Source organism: Eumetopias jubatus, unplaced genomic scaffold, assembly GCF_037043125.1.
Source record: "Eumetopias jubatus isolate StellerSeaLion01/CBP00866 unplaced genomic scaffold, mEumJub1_p1.0 scaffold_10, whole genome shotgun sequence".
Taxonomy (NCBI): domain Eukaryota; kingdom Metazoa; phylum Chordata; class Mammalia; order Carnivora; family Otariidae; genus Eumetopias; species Eumetopias jubatus.
This window is the reverse complement of record NW_028274816.1, coordinates 59,616,070-59,635,398: the sequence shown is the minus strand read 5'-3', so window position 1 is coordinate 59,635,398 and position 19,329 is coordinate 59,616,070. Positions and strand designations below refer to the sequence as shown.

The following is a 19,329-nucleotide window of genomic DNA, read 5'->3' as shown; positions in this document are numbered from 1 at the left end:
CTCCCAAGGTACCAAGATGATTCAATGGGATTAGTCTTTTCAACAAACAATGCTGGGATAATTGTATTTCTATTTGCAGAAAAATAAATTAGGACCCTTAACTCTAACCATATACAAAAATTAACTAAGACCTAAATATAGGTATCAAGTATGAAATTTAGAGAGGCAAACTGGAGATAATGTTCATAAACCAAATAAGTTAGCGAGTTCTGAGACAAGACAGTAATGGATGAGCCATAAAAGAAAAAGTATTAAATTGGACTTAGTTAAAATTTAAAATGTTTGTATTTCGGATACCTGGCTGGCTAAGTCGGTAGAGCATGTGACTCTTGATCTCCGAGTCATGAGTTCAGGCCCTACATTGGGCATGGATCCTACTTAAAAAATAATAATAAATAAAAATAAAAACATCTGTACTTTTTTTTCTTTTAAACATTTGTACTTCCTAAGCACAATATTTAAAAAGTGAAGAGTGGAGCCAGAAATTGGAAGAAAATATCTCCACATTATACATCTGATAAAGGACTCGTATTTAGAATATATAAAGAATTGTTGGGATTCCTGGGTGGCTCAGTAGGTTAAACGTCTGCCTTCAGCTCAGGTCATGATCTCAGGGTCCTGGGATTGAATCCCGCATTGGGCTCATTGCTCAGTGGGGAGCCTGCTCCCTCTGCCTGCTGTTCCCCCTGCTTGTGCTCACTCTTTCTGACAAATAAATAAAATCTTAAAAAAAAGAAAAGAATTGTCAAAATTCAACAATAACAAAACAACCATCCAGTTACTTTTGGTGGTCACGAAAATTTCTAAAAATTGGATTGTGGTGATGGTGGCACAAGTCTATAAACTTAGTGAATGTCACTGAATTGTACACTCACTAATGGTAAATGTTATATGTACATTTTGACAATAAACCGGTTAAAATGAATTGCTGTACCATACTACAAAATGTATAGGGTATGATTTTTTTTTAAAAGACACCAAGTCTAATTGCAAATATAAACTACCTAGGAATAAAAGTAAATGGAGATGTCTGGAACATATAAGAAAAAAGTTACAACAAATCTTGCAGTGAGAATGTAAGAATTTGGATAATGAGAGGATCAAAATAGAAACTGAACATTATTGAAGATTTTGTTCAAGTGTACCTTACTTTAATGCATACATTTTATGTGACTCTAGTTACCATCCTACAAATTCACCTATGATATTATTACAGCCGCATAATAATATTATATATAGATATGCATAAACATTTTATAATATGGGAGTATGTTTACAATGAGAAATTGATAAAAATTTAGTTACACCTATTTTCCCCAGTTTTATTAAGATATAATTGACATAGGTTTTATCTATTTTTAATAAACTTTTTATTTTCAGAAAATCTTAGATTTACATAAAAGTCACAAAATACTACAAAGAGTTCACATATACCTTATCCAGCTTCCTCTCATATGACCACTTTATATAATTATGGTACATTTGTCAAATTAAGAAAACAACATTGTATAATACTCAACTGTATTACAGATTCTATTCATATTTCACAAGTTTTTCCACTACTATCTTTTTTCTGCCCAAGAATACAATAATGCATTTATTTTTCTTTCTTTTTTTTTTAAGATTTTATTTATTTATTCATGAGAGACAGAGGGAGAGGGAGAGAGAGAGAAGCAGAGGGAGAAGCAGGCTCCCAAGGAGCAGGGAGCCCGATGCGGGACTCGATCCCAGGACCCTGGGATCATGACCTGAGCCGAAGGCAGACGCTTAACCATCTGAGCCACCCAGGCACCTGCAATAATGCATTTAGAAAATATGTTTCCTTGATTTTCTCATGTCTGTGACCATTCATTAGTCTTTTCTTTTTCATCTCTCAATTATTTTGAGGAGTACTGATCAGGTACTTTGTCTAAGTTTTCCTCATTAAACAGGGATTATGCATTTTGGAAAGACACTCAGAACTGAAGTTCCTTTCTCATCACATCATAGGTAGGGGTACCAAATATCAAAATGACTTAATGTTGATCTAGTAAATGTATGTGTGCCAGTTTTCTCCACTGAAAATATCAAAACCAATTCTGGCCAAAAAGAACCATCATACATACAGTGCTTACATCAGTAGATTTCAAGACTTATAAACCCATACTAGTATTGGTATTGATAGCATTGTTGAAAAAATAAGCACATAGATCAATGGAGATCCCAGGAAAAGACCCACACAAAGCAAATATACTCAACTGTTTGACAAAGGTACAAAGACTATTCAATGGAGAAAGGACAGACTTCAACACATCATGCGGGAACACAAAGATGTTCCTAAGCAAAAAAAAAAAAAAAGAATCTATACATTCATCACACAAGTCATATATCTGATAAAGGACTGGTATCCAGAACACAAAGAATTCTTAAAAGTTAACAATAAGAGAAGTCAGTTTAAAAATGGGCAAAGACCTTGAACAGGCACTTGATCAAGGACAAACAGATGGCAAACAAGCATATGAAAAGATGATCAACATTATTCGTTATTAGGAAATTACAAATTAAAAACTGCAGTGTGATACAAATACCCAGATATTGGAATTGCCAAAATCCAAAAAAACTGAAAGTATAAAATGCTGGTGATAAGGTGGAGTAAGAGGAACTCTTAATATTTGCCAGAGACAATGCAAAAACAGACAGGCGTGTTAGAAGATAGGCAGAGTCTTGAATGTAGATGACCCCAATTTTTGGAAAGGTAATCTAAAAAATTTCTTTTAACAAAATTGCTCTCACTGAGGAGAAGAATTTAAGAAAATGGTTGCTTTTACTTGTGTCAAACCTGAAAGGAAATATCCGGGTAAACTTTGCCATTAGTTAAAAATCCTCTCTTTATTCACGGACAAACCACTTGATTATGGTGAACTACTCCGGTTTCTGTGGGGACAGTGAGAAGAGTGGATGTAGGAGACAAATTTTTCTTCACGTTTTTGTAGAACCTTGAGAAGGGACTTGAAAAACCGAAAGGAAATGTTTCCACCGTCCAAAAGTTGAGCCGCAAAACACCCACTAGCCCCGGGCTATGGGTCTCAAAACTTCCAGACTCCTATGTTGTCAAACACAGACAAACCCTGCACTCCCCAAACAACACTGACCTCACATTCCATCTCAAGTCCAGCCCAGGAACTCTGGTCCATGGAAACTCCTGCCCCTGCCGCCACACGCTGCTCCCCGTCAGAAGCCCCCGGTGAAATCGCTAAGGAAGCCGAGGGGCAGCGATCATGGATCCGCACCCGCCACCTAGTTTTCAGTCACCGAGCCAGGCTGAGTTAACACACAGGCCCCAGGCCCTGGCCGTCGGCCCTTCATCATCAGTCTCTGAAGCCCATGCCTTAATCACGCCCGCATTCCTCGGGGACTGACCCCAAATAAAACCCCAAATACGGAAAACGACCCCACACGTGTTCCCGCCTCACCGGCTGGGCTCCTCACTCGGGACCCACCGCAGCCTCTGAGGGCTCCCGGGACGGCGTCCGACTGCGGTGCTCTCCGCGCCCTCCCCCCCCCGCCCAGCGCTGGGGGCGTCGAGGGCCGCGAGGAGCGCGGCTGGCGCGCGGCGGCCCTCCCGGAAGTGCGCTCGGCTCGCCGGGGGCCGGCGAACACGCGGCTGTGAGGTACCACCATTTCCTCGTGGATCGTGTCCGGCGGGCTCCCATCCTGCCAGAAACGCGGCTCAGCTTTCTAAGGGCCTGTGAGCACGCCGGTGTGAGGTGACTACCGTTTCCTCACGGAGCGTGTCTGGCGCTTCCGACTGGAGCTGCCATCGGCTGCCCGCACTTTCCTCGGCGGGAAGAAAAGGAACCGTCTTAAGGGCAGCCGGGGCCTTCCTCTCTTCTCAAGAGATGGTCACAGGCGCAGAGCTAACTACCTTTCGGAGGCGGGAACCTCTCTAAGCCCGATATGGCGTGGGGTGCATTCTAATCATGAGTTTGGGAAAAACTGCAAGTGGACGGTTGCCCTGAGCCATTGGGCAGGAAGAACTTGGGTGCGGCCAGTTTGCTGTAAGTCCGGTGTCCAAATGCGGAGAAGAGCCCAGAGAGCTCCTCGCTTGATCTACGTTGACTTGTCCTCCTCCTGTGCGTCTCCTTTATTCACACAACTGCCACAGGACACTTCCGGTCACCAAATGTGGGTGGGGATTGCCACACACCAAGCAATTTCCCAGGACACCAGCTGGCTGTCCTACAGTGTAACCCTATTCTGACACTGTCAACGTGGAGTTAGTGGCAGACCCCACAGGTGAAGGGTCCTGTCCTACAAAGTGTGCCCCTCTCCCCATTTCATGTGCCAATGGCAAGGAGCAGGTCTGCGCATTCCCTACGTTTTCTGACTTGGCTACAAGTGGGAGCTTCCCCTCCTCTGGTTCCATTAATTTGCTAGAGCAGCTCACAGAATTCAGAGACAACACTGGGCGCCTGGGCGGCTCAGTTGGTGAAGCGACTGCCTTTGGCTCAGGTCACGATCCTGGAGTCCCGGGATCGAGTCCCACATCGGGCTCCCTGCTCGGCGGGGAGTCTGCTTCTCCCTCTGACCCTCCCCCTTCTCATGCTCTCTCTCTCTCATTCTCTCAAATAAATAAATAAATAAAATCTTAAAAAAAAATTCAGAGACAACACTTACACCAGTTTATTAAAGGCTATGATAAAGAATATAGGTGAACAGCCAGATGAAGACATACACAGGATAAGTCCTGGAAGGGTCCCAAGCACAGGAGCTTCTAACCCCACAGAGTTGTGGTATGTTACCCTCCATGTACCTGGATGTGTTCACCTACCTGTATGTTCACCTACCATTGGGGATTTTATGGAGGCTTCCTCAGGTAGAATTGATCAATTATTAACTCAATTTCCTTCTCCCATTTCTGGAGGATTGGGGGGAAGGTGGGGAGGGGAGGCATGGCTGAAAGTTCTAAGCTTCTATGGCTTAGTCTCTCTGGTGACAAGTCCCCATCCAGAAGCCGTACAGGAGAGCCCACCCAGGGTTGCCTCATTAGAATAAAAAATGCCCCTAGTGCACTCATCACTTAGTAATTTACAAGGGTTTTAGGAGTGTGTGCCAGGAACCAGGGGCAGAGACCAATGTATATATTTTCTATTATCTCACAAGGTCAAATAGCCAACTTCAAAGAGTAAGTGCTAAGTGATTCTACTTTCCTCATAGTCTACAAATGACAAACTTACAGAATCTCTGATGCCAGGGGTTAGGTTCACAGAAAAATGTGACTATGAAGGGTTTGCATGAGGAAGTCTGTGTAGACAAAACATTCTGTGGTGTTGGTTACACAAACGTACACGTTATAAAGTTTCTTAAAACTGTACATAAAAACCAAACAAAAATGAGTCCATGTCAAAACTGGTGAGATCCAAGTAAATCTTGTGGTTAAAAGCATTATAATAATTTCACTTTCCTCTATTTGGTAATGAACTCTGGTTATGTAAAATTTTACCTTTGGAAGTAGCTGGCTGAAGGGCATTTAGGAAATCCCTGAAATATTCCAGTTTTTATGATTCTAAACTTATTTCAAATTCAAAATTGATGCTGCTTATAAACTTGGCTAAACATCCAAATACATTGAGTTATACATATGAAATGAATATATTACTTCATTTTGAAGAACTTCAAGTATTCTGTAATAACAACTAAACTTGGAACTAAAGAAATTCAAAAGTTAATTATATAATGACACAGGCATGGAACACTCCTGCATTGTACATATTAAAATTTAATCCATGTTGAGAGTAACTGCCACTACTTAAAATTTATAAAACCAATGATAAGGCAATCAGAAATAAAGCCAAAGTATCCTGTTCTGCATGCTTGTGAGGCATATTATCCATTAATTATGTTTAGGTGTATTATCCGTTAATTATTTTTAGACATGACAGAACGCTCTCATTCATCATTTCCCCAAAGCTTCTTTCCTTTAAGTTGTCTGATATTTTGCTAAAGTCCACCACATTGAATGTGTTCCTAAATTATTTCTGTATGGATTTCCTGGCAAATATATTACTTCAAGCCCTACTATATTTATTGCCACAGGAAAGTACTTGTCTAGTGTGAACTGACATCTACTGAGGTCTTACTTCTGGGCAGAGGTTTTCCCACAGTTATAGTTCTACCAATTAGAAATATTCATTCATTATCTGTGATGATCACGTGATAGCGTCTACTTCCCACTGACGGCTTTCCTAGTCTGTCACCTTCATAGAATCTATTTCAGTCTACACTTTTTAGATGTATAATGTCCTAAAATATTTTCATCAAGGCTGATTGTATGTGAGTTGTTTTGTAAATTCTTTCATCAACATAAAACATGACACAATTGACCACTAAAGATAATACTATTCTTTGCATTGTTATTCTTCATTACATACTATTATCTTGAGGGCCTATCACTGGCAACAGGTTATCCCAAAGTGACTACCTGTGAATTCTCTTATGTTTAACAAGGATTGACAAGTGGGCAAAAGTTTTCCCACAATCACTGCATCCATAGGGCCTCTCTCCTGTATGTTTTCTTTGATGAACATTGAGCCCTGACTTTGTAGTGAAGGCTTTCCCACATTCACAGCATTCATATGGTTTCTCTCCTGTGTGAATTCTCTGATGGGTAATGAGATCATTTTTACGCAAAGAAAATTTTCCACATTCAGTACATGCAAAGGAAGTTTTTCCTGTGTGAAATCTCTGATGTTGTATGAGGCAGGTCTTCTTCCTGAAGGCTTTATCACATTCATTGCATTTGTATGGTTTCTCCCCAGAATGAGTTTGCTGATGTATACCTAGAGTACTCTTCATGGTGAAGCCTTTTCCACATTCATTGCATATATACGGTTTCTCCCCAGTATGAGTTCGCAAATGTGCAATCAGCATGCTCTTTCCAGTTAAGCCTTTGCCACATTCGTTACATATATAGGGTTTCTCTCCTGTATGAGTGCGCTTATGTACATTGAGATGACTCTTCTCTGTGAAGCCTTTTCCACATTCGTTGCATATATAGGGCTTTTCTCCTGTATGAGTTCGCTGATGTCCAATCAGCCGTATCTTTGCTGGAAAGCCTTTTCCACATTCACTGCATACATAAGGTTTCTCTCCTGTATGAGTGCGTTGATGTACAATCAGACGGCTCTTCACAGTGAAGCCTTTCCCGCAATCATTGCATATGTATGGCTTCTCTGCAGTATGAGTTCGCTGATGTACAATGAGATCACTCTTCATGGTAAAGCCTTTTCCACATACACTACATACATAGGGTTTCTCTCCTGTATGTGTTCGCTGATGCCTGATAAGAGGACTCTTCAAGGTGAAGCCTTTTCCACACTCATTGCATGTGTAGGGTTTCTCTCCTGTATGAGTTCGCTGATGTACGATGAGACAGTGCTTCATTGAAAAGCCCTTTCCACATTCACTGCATGTATATAATTTCTGTTCTGTATGAGTTTGCTGATGTGTGATAAGACTGTTCTTCAAGGTGAAACCTTTCCCACATTCATTGCATATAAAAGGTTTCTCACCAGTATGAGTTCGATGATGTGCAACAAGACGCCTCTTCTCAATGAAGCCTTTTCCACATTCACTGCATATATAAGGTTTCTCTCCTGTATGAGTTTTCTGATGTGTAGTGAGACTAAACTTTGTAGAGAAGGCTTTCTCACATACACTGCATCCATGGGGCTTCTCTCCTGTATGAGTTCGCTGATGATAAATAAGCCGACACTTCTTGATGAACGCTTTCCCACATTCATTACATGTATAAGGCTTCTGTCCCATATGTGTTTTCTGGTGTATATTGAACTGTGATTTCTTGAGGAATGTTTTGTCACATTCAGTACATTCATAGTGTTTCAGTCCTGTATGAATTCTCTGATGTTCTGTTAGCCTGGATTTTCTAGAGAATGCCTTCCCACACAGACTGCATCCATGAGGTTTCTCTCTAGTATGAACTCTCTGATGATCAATGAGCTGAGACACCTTGACGAAGACTTTCCTACATTCACAGCATACATGGGCTCTCCGCATCTTCGGAGTTCTCTGCTGCTCAATGACCTGGGAATTATTGTTGGTGGGTTTTACACTTACAGGAAATTTTATTACACTATAAAATTGTTCATGGTTAGTATGCAGAAGAGATTTTCCATCTTCATTAAATTCAGTAGAGTTCTTTGAGTTACAGTTTATACTCTGGCTTTTAAAACTTAAATTTGATTTTAACGGTTTTTCAAGTAAGTCAAACATATCATAATTTTGCTTTAACAGGGAATGACTTTCACTCTGATTAAGAATATTTGCAAATGTATTATGTTCACAGCATTGTTTCACACTCTTCTGAATGCTTCGATTTTGCAAGTGACATTGCAGAGGATCATCAACTTTCCTGGTTTCTAGGAGAGAAAAGAACAATGAATTATTCTGTAATCTCTCATAATCTTAGCTTGGAATAAAACTGTTTTAAAAATGCCTTCATGTGGGGGTACCTGAATGGCTCAGTCTGTTAAGTGTCTGACTTTGGCTCAGGTCTTGATCTCAGGGTCCTGGGATCGAGCCCCCACATCGGGCTCCCTGCTCCTCGGGAAGCCTGCTTCTCCCTCTCCCTCTGCCCCTCCCCTCACTCGTGCTTGCTCTCTCTTTCAAACAAATAAGATCTTAAAAAAAAAAAAAAGGTTAAAAATAGAACTACCCTGGGGCACCTGGGTGGCGCAGTTGGTTAATCAGCTGCTTTCAGCTCAGGTCATGATCCCAGGGTCCTGGGATTGAGCCTTGCATCAGGCTCCCTGCTCAATGGGCAGCCTGCTTCTCCCTCTCCACTGCTTGTGCTCTCTCACGTGCTCTTTCTCAAATAAATAAATAAAATCTTTTTTAAAAAATAGAACTACCCTCTGATACAGCAATTGAACTACTAGGTATCTACGCAAAGGATACAAAAATACAGATTTGAAGGGGCACATGCACCCTGACGTTTATAGCAGCATTATCAACAATAGCTAACCTATGGAAAGAGCCCAAATGCCCACTGACATGAATGGATAAAGAAGATGTGGTATCACAGCCATCAAGAAGAATGAAATCTTGCCTTTTGGAATGATGTGGATGGAGCTAGAGTGTATTATGCTAAGTGAAATAAGTCAGAAAAAAACAAATATAGGATTTCACTTCATATGTATAATTTAAGAAACAAAACAAATGAACATACAGGAAGGAAAAAAAAAGAAGCAAACCATAAGAGACTCCTAACTATAGAGAACAAACTGAGGGTTGATGGAGGGAGGTGGGGATGGCCTAACTGGGTGATGATGGGTACTAAGGAGGGTAGTTGTGATGAGCACTGGGTGTTATATGTAAGTGATGAATCACTAAATTCTACTCCTGAAACCAATATTACACTATATGTTAACTAGCTAGAATTTAAATAAAAATTTGGAAAAAAAAGATAAAAAAGATGTTGTATACACATACAATGGAATATTACTCAGCCATAAAAAAGAAGGAAGTCTTGCGATTTGCAACATGAATGGACCTAGAGGATCCAATACTAAATGAAATATGTCAGCCAGAGAAAGACAAATACCTTGTGATTTTACCCATATGTGGAATTTAAGAAACAAAACAAGTGAACAAAGCAAAAAAGAGACAAACAAAAAAGCAGTTTCTTAAATACAGAGAACAAACTGATAATTGCCAGAGGGGAAGTGGGTGGGAGGATGGGTTAAATAGATAAGGGGAGTTAAGAGCAACTTATCTTGATGAGCACAGAGAAATATATAAAATTGTTGAATCATTATAGTGTATACCCCAAACTAGTAACACTGTATGTTAATTATACTTGAATAGAAAAAAAAAAAAAGAATCAGACTCAAGTCTTAAAAAATCAGTAGAAATTCCATTTTGCCATCACTTTAGAAATTGAAAAGTAATAATAAATCAACACAGCCAGTGTCAGGGCATGATTGACCGAATTACCAAAAAAAAAAAAAAAAAAAAAAATCATGTGAAAACAAAAGCTTTAGGAAAATAAATGCAGTGATAACATCTAATAACTAAAAGAAAATATGAATTAACAAAACCACGAAGCAGATAATTAGCAGCAGACATAAGTTATGACATGGTTTGGGTTAGAAATCATGTAGCATGTTAAAAAAGATATTTTCTTGTTAATCAAATGACCTTTAAGAAGAGAGCTCAGTGGCACCTGGATGGCTCAGTCGGTTAAGTATCCAACTCTTGATTTCCGCTCAGATCATGATCTCAGGGTTGTGATACTGAGCCGTGTCAGGCAGTGGAGCCTACTTAAAATTCTCTCTCCCTCTACCCCTCACCACCCCCCAAAAAGAAGAAAGCTCCACAAGTAGAGAACATTCAAGGTAATGAGGTAACGCCAGGATAGGGAGAAATTTAAAATCTGTAGTTGTGTTGAGCTGAAAAAGAACCTAAATTAAAAAAAAAAAAAAAAAGGATGGAGAGAAGATAATTCCTGTTCTCACACAGAAAATGGGAAGTCATAGGCTAACTGCCATGAAGAAGGGCAAAATACAAAGAAAGAAAGCATGCATTAGAGAAGCCAATTTGGATGTCTGAGAGAAGGGAAAAAGGTTAGTTCATGGGAATAAAGGAAGCTTTTCAGAGTTATGAGAACTGAGAAGAAAATGAAAACAGAAGTATGGAGAACCTCCAGGGTTCTGGTGGGAAAGTGGGGGAGGGAAGCCAAAGAATGACGTAAATGCACAGCAAAAACCAGGTTATCATGGAGACAAAGCATCCAACGTGGGGTTAGATATTATGGAACAAAATCATTATTTCCTAGTAAGGCAGGCAAGCAAAGTAGTAAGAAAAAAGTGATGAAGTCAAAGTTGTTTCTTTCCAGAGAGGCCTGGAAAGTGGAATTTCATAGCAGGAGAGGTGGTTAACACAGGTAAAAACACTGTCACGGTGGATCAAGAAGAAGAAGATTATAGAAAATTCTAGGAGGGGGAGCCTGGCTGGCTCAGTCACTGGAGCACGCAATTCTTGATCTTGGGGTTGTAAGTTCGAGGCCCGTGTTGGGTATACAGATTACTTAAAAATAAAAATCCTTAAAAAAAAATTAAAAAGGGGGCGCCTGGGTGGCTCAGTCGGTTGAGCATCCAACTCTTGATTTTTTTTTTAATTTTTATTTATTTATTTGAGAGAGAGAGAATGAGAGAGAGGAAGCACATGAGATGGGGGAGGGTCAGAGGGAGAAGCGGAGCCCGATGTGGGACTCGATCCCAGGACTCCAGGATCATGACCTGAGCCGAAGCCAGTCGCTTAACCAACTGAGCCACCCAGGCGCCCCCAACTCTTGATTTTGGCTCAGGTCATGATCTCAGGTTGTGGGAATGAGACCTGCATCAGGCTCTGCTCTCAGCGGGGAGTCTGCTGAGGATTCTTTCTCTCCCTCTCCCTCTGTCCCTCCCCATGCTCACGCATGCTTTCTCTCTAAAAAGAAATAAATAAAATCTTTAAAAATAATAAAAAAAGAAAAGAAAATCCTAGGAAGATGACCATGCAAACAAAAATAAGAAATATATAAAGTAAACAGGGATCCAATCTCAAAAGAAAAAAAAGGGGCATATTTTCCTCTAAACTTCAACAAAGAAAAGAGTTCTCATATGGGAGGGGCTGTTTATGTTTCCTCAGACACTGTCACAGTTCTGATGCCTTCTCTGACTGACCAGAATACTACTGCAGCCGCCCATCTTGGCAGTTCTCACTCACCTGGGCAGATTCGGCTGTGGATTTCATCTTCTAGCATCCAAAGTTCTCCTCGTTCCAACTTGGAGAGTGCATCTGGTTTGCTGGCTTGATACCCTGTTCGTGAGAAAAGACAGAAGACCTAGTGGACTGGGGTAGATCAAGAAGGGATAATGTTACATTTTAGGGACTAAACAGGTTTCACATCTGTAACATCAAGGCTTTTCTCTCAAAAGATGGGACATTATACCCACTTGTCTAAGGCAAGAGAAGGATCTGAGGATCTACCATTTCAAAGTATTAAAGAGTTAAGTTTGGGCGCCTGGGTGGCTCAGTTGGTTGGGCGACTGCCTTTGGTTCAGGTCATGATCCTGGAGTCCCAGGATCGAGTCCCGCATCGGGCTCCCTACTCAGCAGGGAGTCTGCTTCTCCCTCTGACCCTCCCCCTTTCATGTGCTCTCTCTCTCTCTCAAATAAATAAATAAAATCTTAAAAAAGAAAAAAAGAGTTAAGTTTGGGGCATCTGGGTGGCTTAGTTGGTTAAGCGACTGCCTTCGGCTCAGGTCATGATCTCGGGGTCCTGGGATCGAGCCCTGCATCAGGCTCCCTGCTCGGCGGGAAGCCTGCTTCTCCCTCTCCCACTCCCCCTGCTTATGTTCCCTCTCTCGCTGTCTCTCTCTCTGTCAAATAAATAAATAAAATCTTAAAAAAAAATAAAGAGTTAAGTAGCTGAGAAAGAAAGAGCCACTGGCAGAGCACCCTATGAGTGACACAGGGGAGCTGTCCTCACCCACTGATACCAGGTTCCTATAATTTTCCAACATCATGTCCCGGTACAAGTCCTTCTGAGCGGGGACCAAGAGCTGCCACTCCTCCCAGGTGAAGTCCACAGCCACATCATCAAATGTCAGGGATTCCTGTTATAACACAGTTATGTTTAATGAAGTGATATTCTTGTGGTGATATGGAAAAAACAGATAAAGGAAATTATTCTGCTCATTTCGCCATATAGGAAATAGTGGTTTTTATTCTTTAATACATTGTGAAGAAGAAATCTTGTATAATATTATGTCATTGTGCAATCTTCTATTCATTCAACAAACTTGAAAATTTAAGAAAGTTTCTGTAATATGTGTCACTAAACCCTCTTGCCTAGTGTAAGAATATCTGTAATCTATATATATTTGAGCATCTACTTGCCAATACTGAACTATATAATACTTATAAGTAGACAAATAATACAGATTTCTAAATTCACCATGAGCATTTGAGCCAATACCAAAACCAGTAATGAAGAGACTGCAGATAATAGTCATGAGACAATACATACTATTTCAGTGCTTAATAAACAAAATAAAAGAAACTGTATAAAACAAAAGGATTAACAGATAATTAAACAAATTTGTAAAAAAAAACTATAAAGAACATATTTATGGACACGTATATGTACATAGACAAATATATATGTATGTGTGCATATAATTAGGCAGGGTTAATACCACAATAAACACAATGAAGCAACAGCTGTAAGAAATACATTTTTACATTTGTAAGTAGTAAAGGCAGTTAAGGACCTCACCCACCACAACATCTCTCTGAAGAACCATCAAAGACCTATGTGACTTCAGACCTATGTGCCATGAAACATTAACATCCCTCAAGAAACCGGTCTGTTTTCTCCTCACAGTCAGTGCCTGTGATGTTGCAATATAATAAGAGGTTTGTATTTGGTATTCCTCTCTGGTTCCTTGCACAAGAGCTCCTAAAGCCCTGGAATTTCCTAAGTGGCTGGGGTGGGAGGGGCATCTTACATTATTTATAAATAAGCCCCTTTCAACCATACCTGAATTTATATTAATGAGGTAACTCTGGCGGACCCCTAGATAAACCTAAGCATGTGGCTGGTTGCTAGGGAAACCAACCTATTGATTACAGGGCTAGAACTTTCATCCCCACCCCAGCTGTCCAGGGTGGGGAGAGGGACTGGAGATTCAGACAATCACTAATGGCCAGTGATTTAATCAATCTCCCCTATGTGATGAAACCTCCATAAAAAACACTACAGTCCGGAGGCACTTGGGTGGCTCAGTGGTTTAAGAGTCTGACTTTGGCTCAGATCATGATCACAGGGTCCTGGTATGAGCCCTGCATCAGGCTCTGTGCTCAGTGGGGAGTCTGCTTCTCCCTCTGCCTCTGTCCCCTCCCCCACTTGTGCACATGCACATGCTTCTCTCTCAAATAAGCAAAATATTAAAAAAAAAAACAAAAAACAAAAAACAACCCACGCTACACTACAGGGCTCAGAGAACTTCCAGGTTGGTGAGCACATCAAGGTGCTGGGAGGGTGGCTTGCTTGGAGAGGGCATGGAAGGTCCTTGCCCCTTCTTCCATACCTTGTTCTACGCCTCTCTTCCATTTGGCTTTTCCCATCTTCTATCCTTTATAATAAACTGGTAAATATGAAGTAAAGGGTTTTCCTGAGTTATGTCAGTCACCGTAGTGATTTATCAAAACCGACGAAGGGACTGTGGGAACTGCCTATTTGTAGTCAAGTCAGAAGTATGGGTACCCTGGGCACTCAGTACTTGGCTTCTGAAATGCGGGCAGTCTTGCAGGGCTGAGCCCTTTAAACTTCAGTATGATAGTAACTCCATGTAGTCAGTGTCAAGATTCAATCAAATTGTAGACAGGTGGTATCTGGAGAGTTGGAGAACTGGTCATGGGTGTGGAAAAACTCATGTTTGGTGTCAGAAGTGTCGGCAGTAGAAACAGATCACAGTAATGCCTACCATGAAACTTACAAGATTCCCTTGTGATGACTGTCAGAGATATTTGCAGCACACTGACAGCTAATGTGACCTACAGGGTCTTACACAGTCACATGTATTCATTCCAACATGAATCACAAAGTACGAATCCTATGAAAAATAGGTTCCTGATTCTACTTTGCCCGGATTTCTCCAGATCCTGCTATTCTCAATTTACACTTTTCTTTTTAATTGCACTGACTTTTCTTTTGTAGATCTCTACTAATCCATTGAGAAATAAAGTAAAGAATAAAAGAAACCAAAAGTCACCTGGGCTTGGATCATCTTCTTCTGATTTTGGGAAATAGCTGCTAACTTGGATTCTCGGTCTTTAGCTCTTCTGGATCAGCTCTAAATTTCTGTTCAAAAATCTCAGTCTCCAATCAAGGGTTTCCCCAGAAATGACGTTACCTAAGTCTTGGAATCTTCTCTTCCTTTCCCCCTTGATCCCTCTTATCCTGGGAAGCCAGCACCTACAGGCCGAAAAGCAAATTACTCTGGGTGGTACATTCTCTTTAGGCCCAGATGTTGTCACTGTTTCTGTGCATTCACCTTAAACCAAGGCCCCAAAAGATCTTTTTATTAAGTGCTCTGGGCCAAGAAAACATGATATTAAGAAGGTTTGGGAAGCACACCTTTCTTCTGTAGAGTAGAAGTAGTATGACTGTCAAAGGGAATGTGGGGGGCACCTGGGTGGCTCAGTTGTTAAGCGTCTGCCTTCGGCTCAGGTCATGATCTCAGGGTCCTGGGATCGAGCCCCGCATCCGGCTCCCTGCTCAGCGGGAAGCCTGCTTCTCCCTCTCCCACTCCCCCTGCTTGTGTTCCCTCTCTCGCTGTGTCTCTCTCTTTCTCTGTCAAATAAGTAAATAAAATCTTTAAAAAAAAAGGGGGGGGGAATGTGGGACACAGCCCTAGAAGAGCGTGATGCCCAGTGGCAGGGGACTCCTCAGGTGGGTCCATTTTAGGAAAGAGGACATATAGACAGTTAAAATGTACTCGTTTTTATTTTATTTTTTAATTAATTTATTTACTTATAAAGAAACAGAAAGCACCTGCAAGCAGGAGAGGGGCAAAGGGAAAGGGAGAGAGAGAATCCCAAGCAGGATCCACGCACAGCACGGAGCCCAACACGGCTCAATCTCATGACCCTGAGATCACGACCCGAGCCAAAACCAAGAGTTGGATGCTTAACCAACTGAGCCACCCAGGTGCCCCATTTATCTTTTAAATCATGCATGTCCATCTACCTCTTCAAAAGTCTTCTGACATCCCAGGATGCATACACTTTGATTTTGAGAACATTGTGCTAAGCAAATAATAAGCAGGGTCTTATTTAATTTCTCATTACCATCTATTTCTTGATACTCTCTAGAGTATTATAAGTATAAACCTATATAGGATAGTCAGCAAAAATATTCTTTAGAAATAGAACTGAAATAAAGACATTTTCAGGCAAAAGCAGAGAAAATTCTTCATCAGAAGACCTGTGTTACAGCAAACATGAATGTTCTTCAAGCAAAAGGAAGGGATCCTCCAACATAAGTAGAGGAGCAAGGAGTCAAGAGAAACAAAACTGGTAAGAGTTTAAGTCTAAATTAGTACCAAATGGGGATGCTGGGTGGCTCAGTCGGTTAAGCGACTGCCTTTGGCTCAGGTCATGATCCCAGAGTCCTGGGATCGAGTCCTCTGCTGGGCTCCTTGCTCAGTGGGGAGCCTGCTTCTCCTTCTGCCTCCCATTCCCCCTGCTTTTGCTCTCTCTCTCTGATAAATAAATAAAATCTTAAAAAAAAGAGGCAAATTATCAGTATTCACCTAACATATCTATATACCTCTTGAGTCAGGTGGTTAGTTATAACATTTAAATTAAAAAATTCTATACCATCTTAAAGCACACATAGGTCAAGGTCAGTGTTAAAGCACAGGACAGTTCACTGGAATAATTTAACATTCAATTTAAAACAGTCAACAAAAGTATTGCTAGTAACTTAAAAAATCTACTTCTAAGAATTTCTGAAAAAGAAATGCTGGCAACAGTATAATATTTGACAGGACATTTAGTTTCTTCATTATATTTTTCATAAGAGCACTTATATTTTAAATCAGAAAATGATCAGCATTCTACAATTAAAATAAAATTGCCGTTGCTAGATCATTAAGGCAAGTTCACAGCTTTAAAAGTTTTCATACCAAAAAAAAAAAAGAGAGAGAAACAAAGGGGAGGCAGGGAGAGAGAAAATGAGTTATAAATACAAATTTTACAAAGCACAAAAACATAAATATGGGGAAATTATCAGCCTTTTTAGTCAAATATACTAGGTTCCTGCCATCACAGATCACTATTTTAGGTATTTTACTTCACTTAATCTTCAAAACAACACCTGAGGGAGAGACTTTAACTTCTTTTTGCTATCAGGGAAACAGACAGGTCACATCAATTACACAATGGGATTGAAAAGTCGGATTCATTTCAGGGGCGCCTGGGTGGCTCGGTGGGGTACGCGTCTGCCTGCACCGCAGGCCATGGTCCTGGAGTCCTGGGACTGAGCCCCTCGGTTGGGCTCCCTGCTCGTGGGGAGTCTGCTCCTCCCTCTCCCTTTGCCCCTCAGCTCACGCCCTCTCTCTTGCTCACCCTCTCTCTCAAATAAATAAAATCTCAAAAAAACAAAAATCAGATTCAACTCATTCTAAAATTCGCTTTCATTCCACTTCACCGCAGGCCAAGACTACTTGTAAACAAGATTCATTAAGTAAACAAAGGAAACGAGTAAAAAGCTATTAGAACTCTATTAGTTAGGTGATCGCAGAGGCATTTAGAGTAACTGGAGGACTGCAACTGTCTTTAAAAGGCACCAACAGAAGGCTGATTCAGGATGTGTATGGGTGGCTCAGGCGGTTAGGCTTCTATCTAAAACTCTGATTGCTGAAAGTTCGAGAGGAAGGGGTGAGGCTGGGTGCCCAAGAGGGTTTAAAAACTAGAGCTGAAGACTTGGGGCTACAGGGCAGCAGGGGGACGCAAACGCACCTGGCGTCTGCGGCAGCAGCCGAGGTCCGGCCTCAGCACGCCCCGGCCAAGCCCCGGGCCTCCAGGCGCGGCCCACACTCGCCCCGGCGCCCCGGGCGCTCGGGGCGGCACCCCCGTGAGCCCCCACAGACCCCTGCACGTGAACCCCGAAACAGCTCATCTCTGAGCCCCGAACAAATGCCGCACCGCATGCAGCCTCCTCCGACAGCCACAACCCTGCGGCTAGCAAGCTCTGAGCCCCAGAGAGGAGGCGGCCCCCAGGTGTGCCCTGGGCGCCAGATCGCCGTGCCGCAGAGAGCTTCCACCACGAGCCGCGACAGCACCTCCCTGACTGGCGCCGGGGGCCCCCACAAGCTCACACCCTAACACGGAAGAACATCCGCCGACGCTCTCCGCCCCCTGGAATCCCAGCCGCATCACCCAAGGCGAACGTCGACCCACAAACACACCCTGACACTGACCTGATTTTCGCCACGCACCACCGCGACCGGTGGGCGCCTGAACTTACTTCGCTAAACTTCGCCAGCGTCCCTCAGCACCCCGGGACGGTGGCCAACAAGGGTCTGAGGCGTTTCCAGAGAAAAGGCAACCGGATCCCGGTTTTTCCGCTGCGGCAACATGGCCGCGCCCTGGCCGTGCCCTACGGGGGCGCCCATCTTGGATGACGGTCGTACGGCGAGCCGAGGGGCCTCTTCTGCGCCCGCGAGCAGGGGCGGCTGGGAAAGCGGACGGGCCGGTCGGTCCGGCAGAAACGCACGGGCGTCTCCAGGCGGACGCTTAAACCGGGCAAAAACGACGCGGCGGACATCCCTTTCAGCTAGCCGCCTAGAAGATTAAAATTAGACGGCTCAGTTGGCACGACCCTGTTAACAGGAAGTGGAGGTATTTGTCCATCACAAAACACGCTTGGGAAAAGGCGAACCCACCTACAGACGCTTCCTCCACCGAGTTTCTAGCAAAAATGGGCTTGAAGCGACTTTTGGACAAAGCACGACGTCCGCAGAAGCTCTGAGGGCATAGGGATGGTGGTCACTGACTAGGAAATAAAAGCGCCGGAACGCGCCAGTTAGGCTTGGGGGCGAGTAATAGGGGAAAAGGCCACCGAAAGTCAAAAAAGGTTAGTGCCCAGGGCGAAGGGCTGAAGCGAGGACGCAGGCGGAGCTTTCCCTGGGTCCAGAGAGGAAGACAGGCTTTGAGGACCAAAGGCCAGAAATAGGGAAGAATGGAGGAAAAGGCGTATGCATGTGAGAGAGAAATTGCCAAGTATTTTCCAGTCAGTATACCAACCCATTCCACCATCAATATATGAGATCCACTCTCCACATCCTACTCTAAAAGGAATAAGAAAAAGACTAATTTTTTAAATAGCTCAATAAGCCACTTATTTTTAAAAAATTGCAAATACTCGATTTTTTTAAAGTGCATCTAATATTCAAATAGATGCAAAGTAAACATGAAGCAAAAATATTTTAAGCCTTAAGATTCATAAAGATTGAACGATGACAAACAAGGAACCATGGAACACTACATCAAAAACTAATGATGTAATATATGGTGATTAACATAATAAAAAATTAAAAAAAAAAAGATTGAGCGATGACTAACATTCCAGAGTGGCGAGGCCATGGGGTAAAGGCACTCGATTCCGCTATGTCTTATTTTTCTCATCTGCATAGGTGTTGTCCACCACATACAGCTTTGAGTACTATCTTGCTTATCATAGTTGGAAGTTTAAAATGCACATACTTAATATTAGGT

The 19,329-nt window shown here is 42.2% G+C and overlaps 1 protein-coding gene across 1 annotated transcript; it reads right to left on the bottom strand.

Moving 5' to 3' along the window:
• Positions 1-4,638: 4,638 nt before the first annotated feature.
• LOC148163266 (uncharacterized) lies at positions 4,639-18,961 on the bottom strand. Its single transcript, XM_088027784.1, has 5 exons — positions 18,033-18,961; positions 14,820-15,022; positions 12,533-12,659; positions 11,767-11,859; positions 4,639-8,417 (listed from the first exon to the last, which is right to left on the bottom strand). Exons 2-5 carry the CDS (start codon positions 14,832-14,834, stop codon positions 6,457-6,459), a joined length of 2,196 nt encoding a protein of 731 aa, XP_087883910.1. The 5' UTR covers positions 14,835-15,022; positions 18,033-18,961; the 3' UTR covers positions 4,639-6,456.
• Positions 18,962-19,329: the final 368 nt, after the last annotated feature.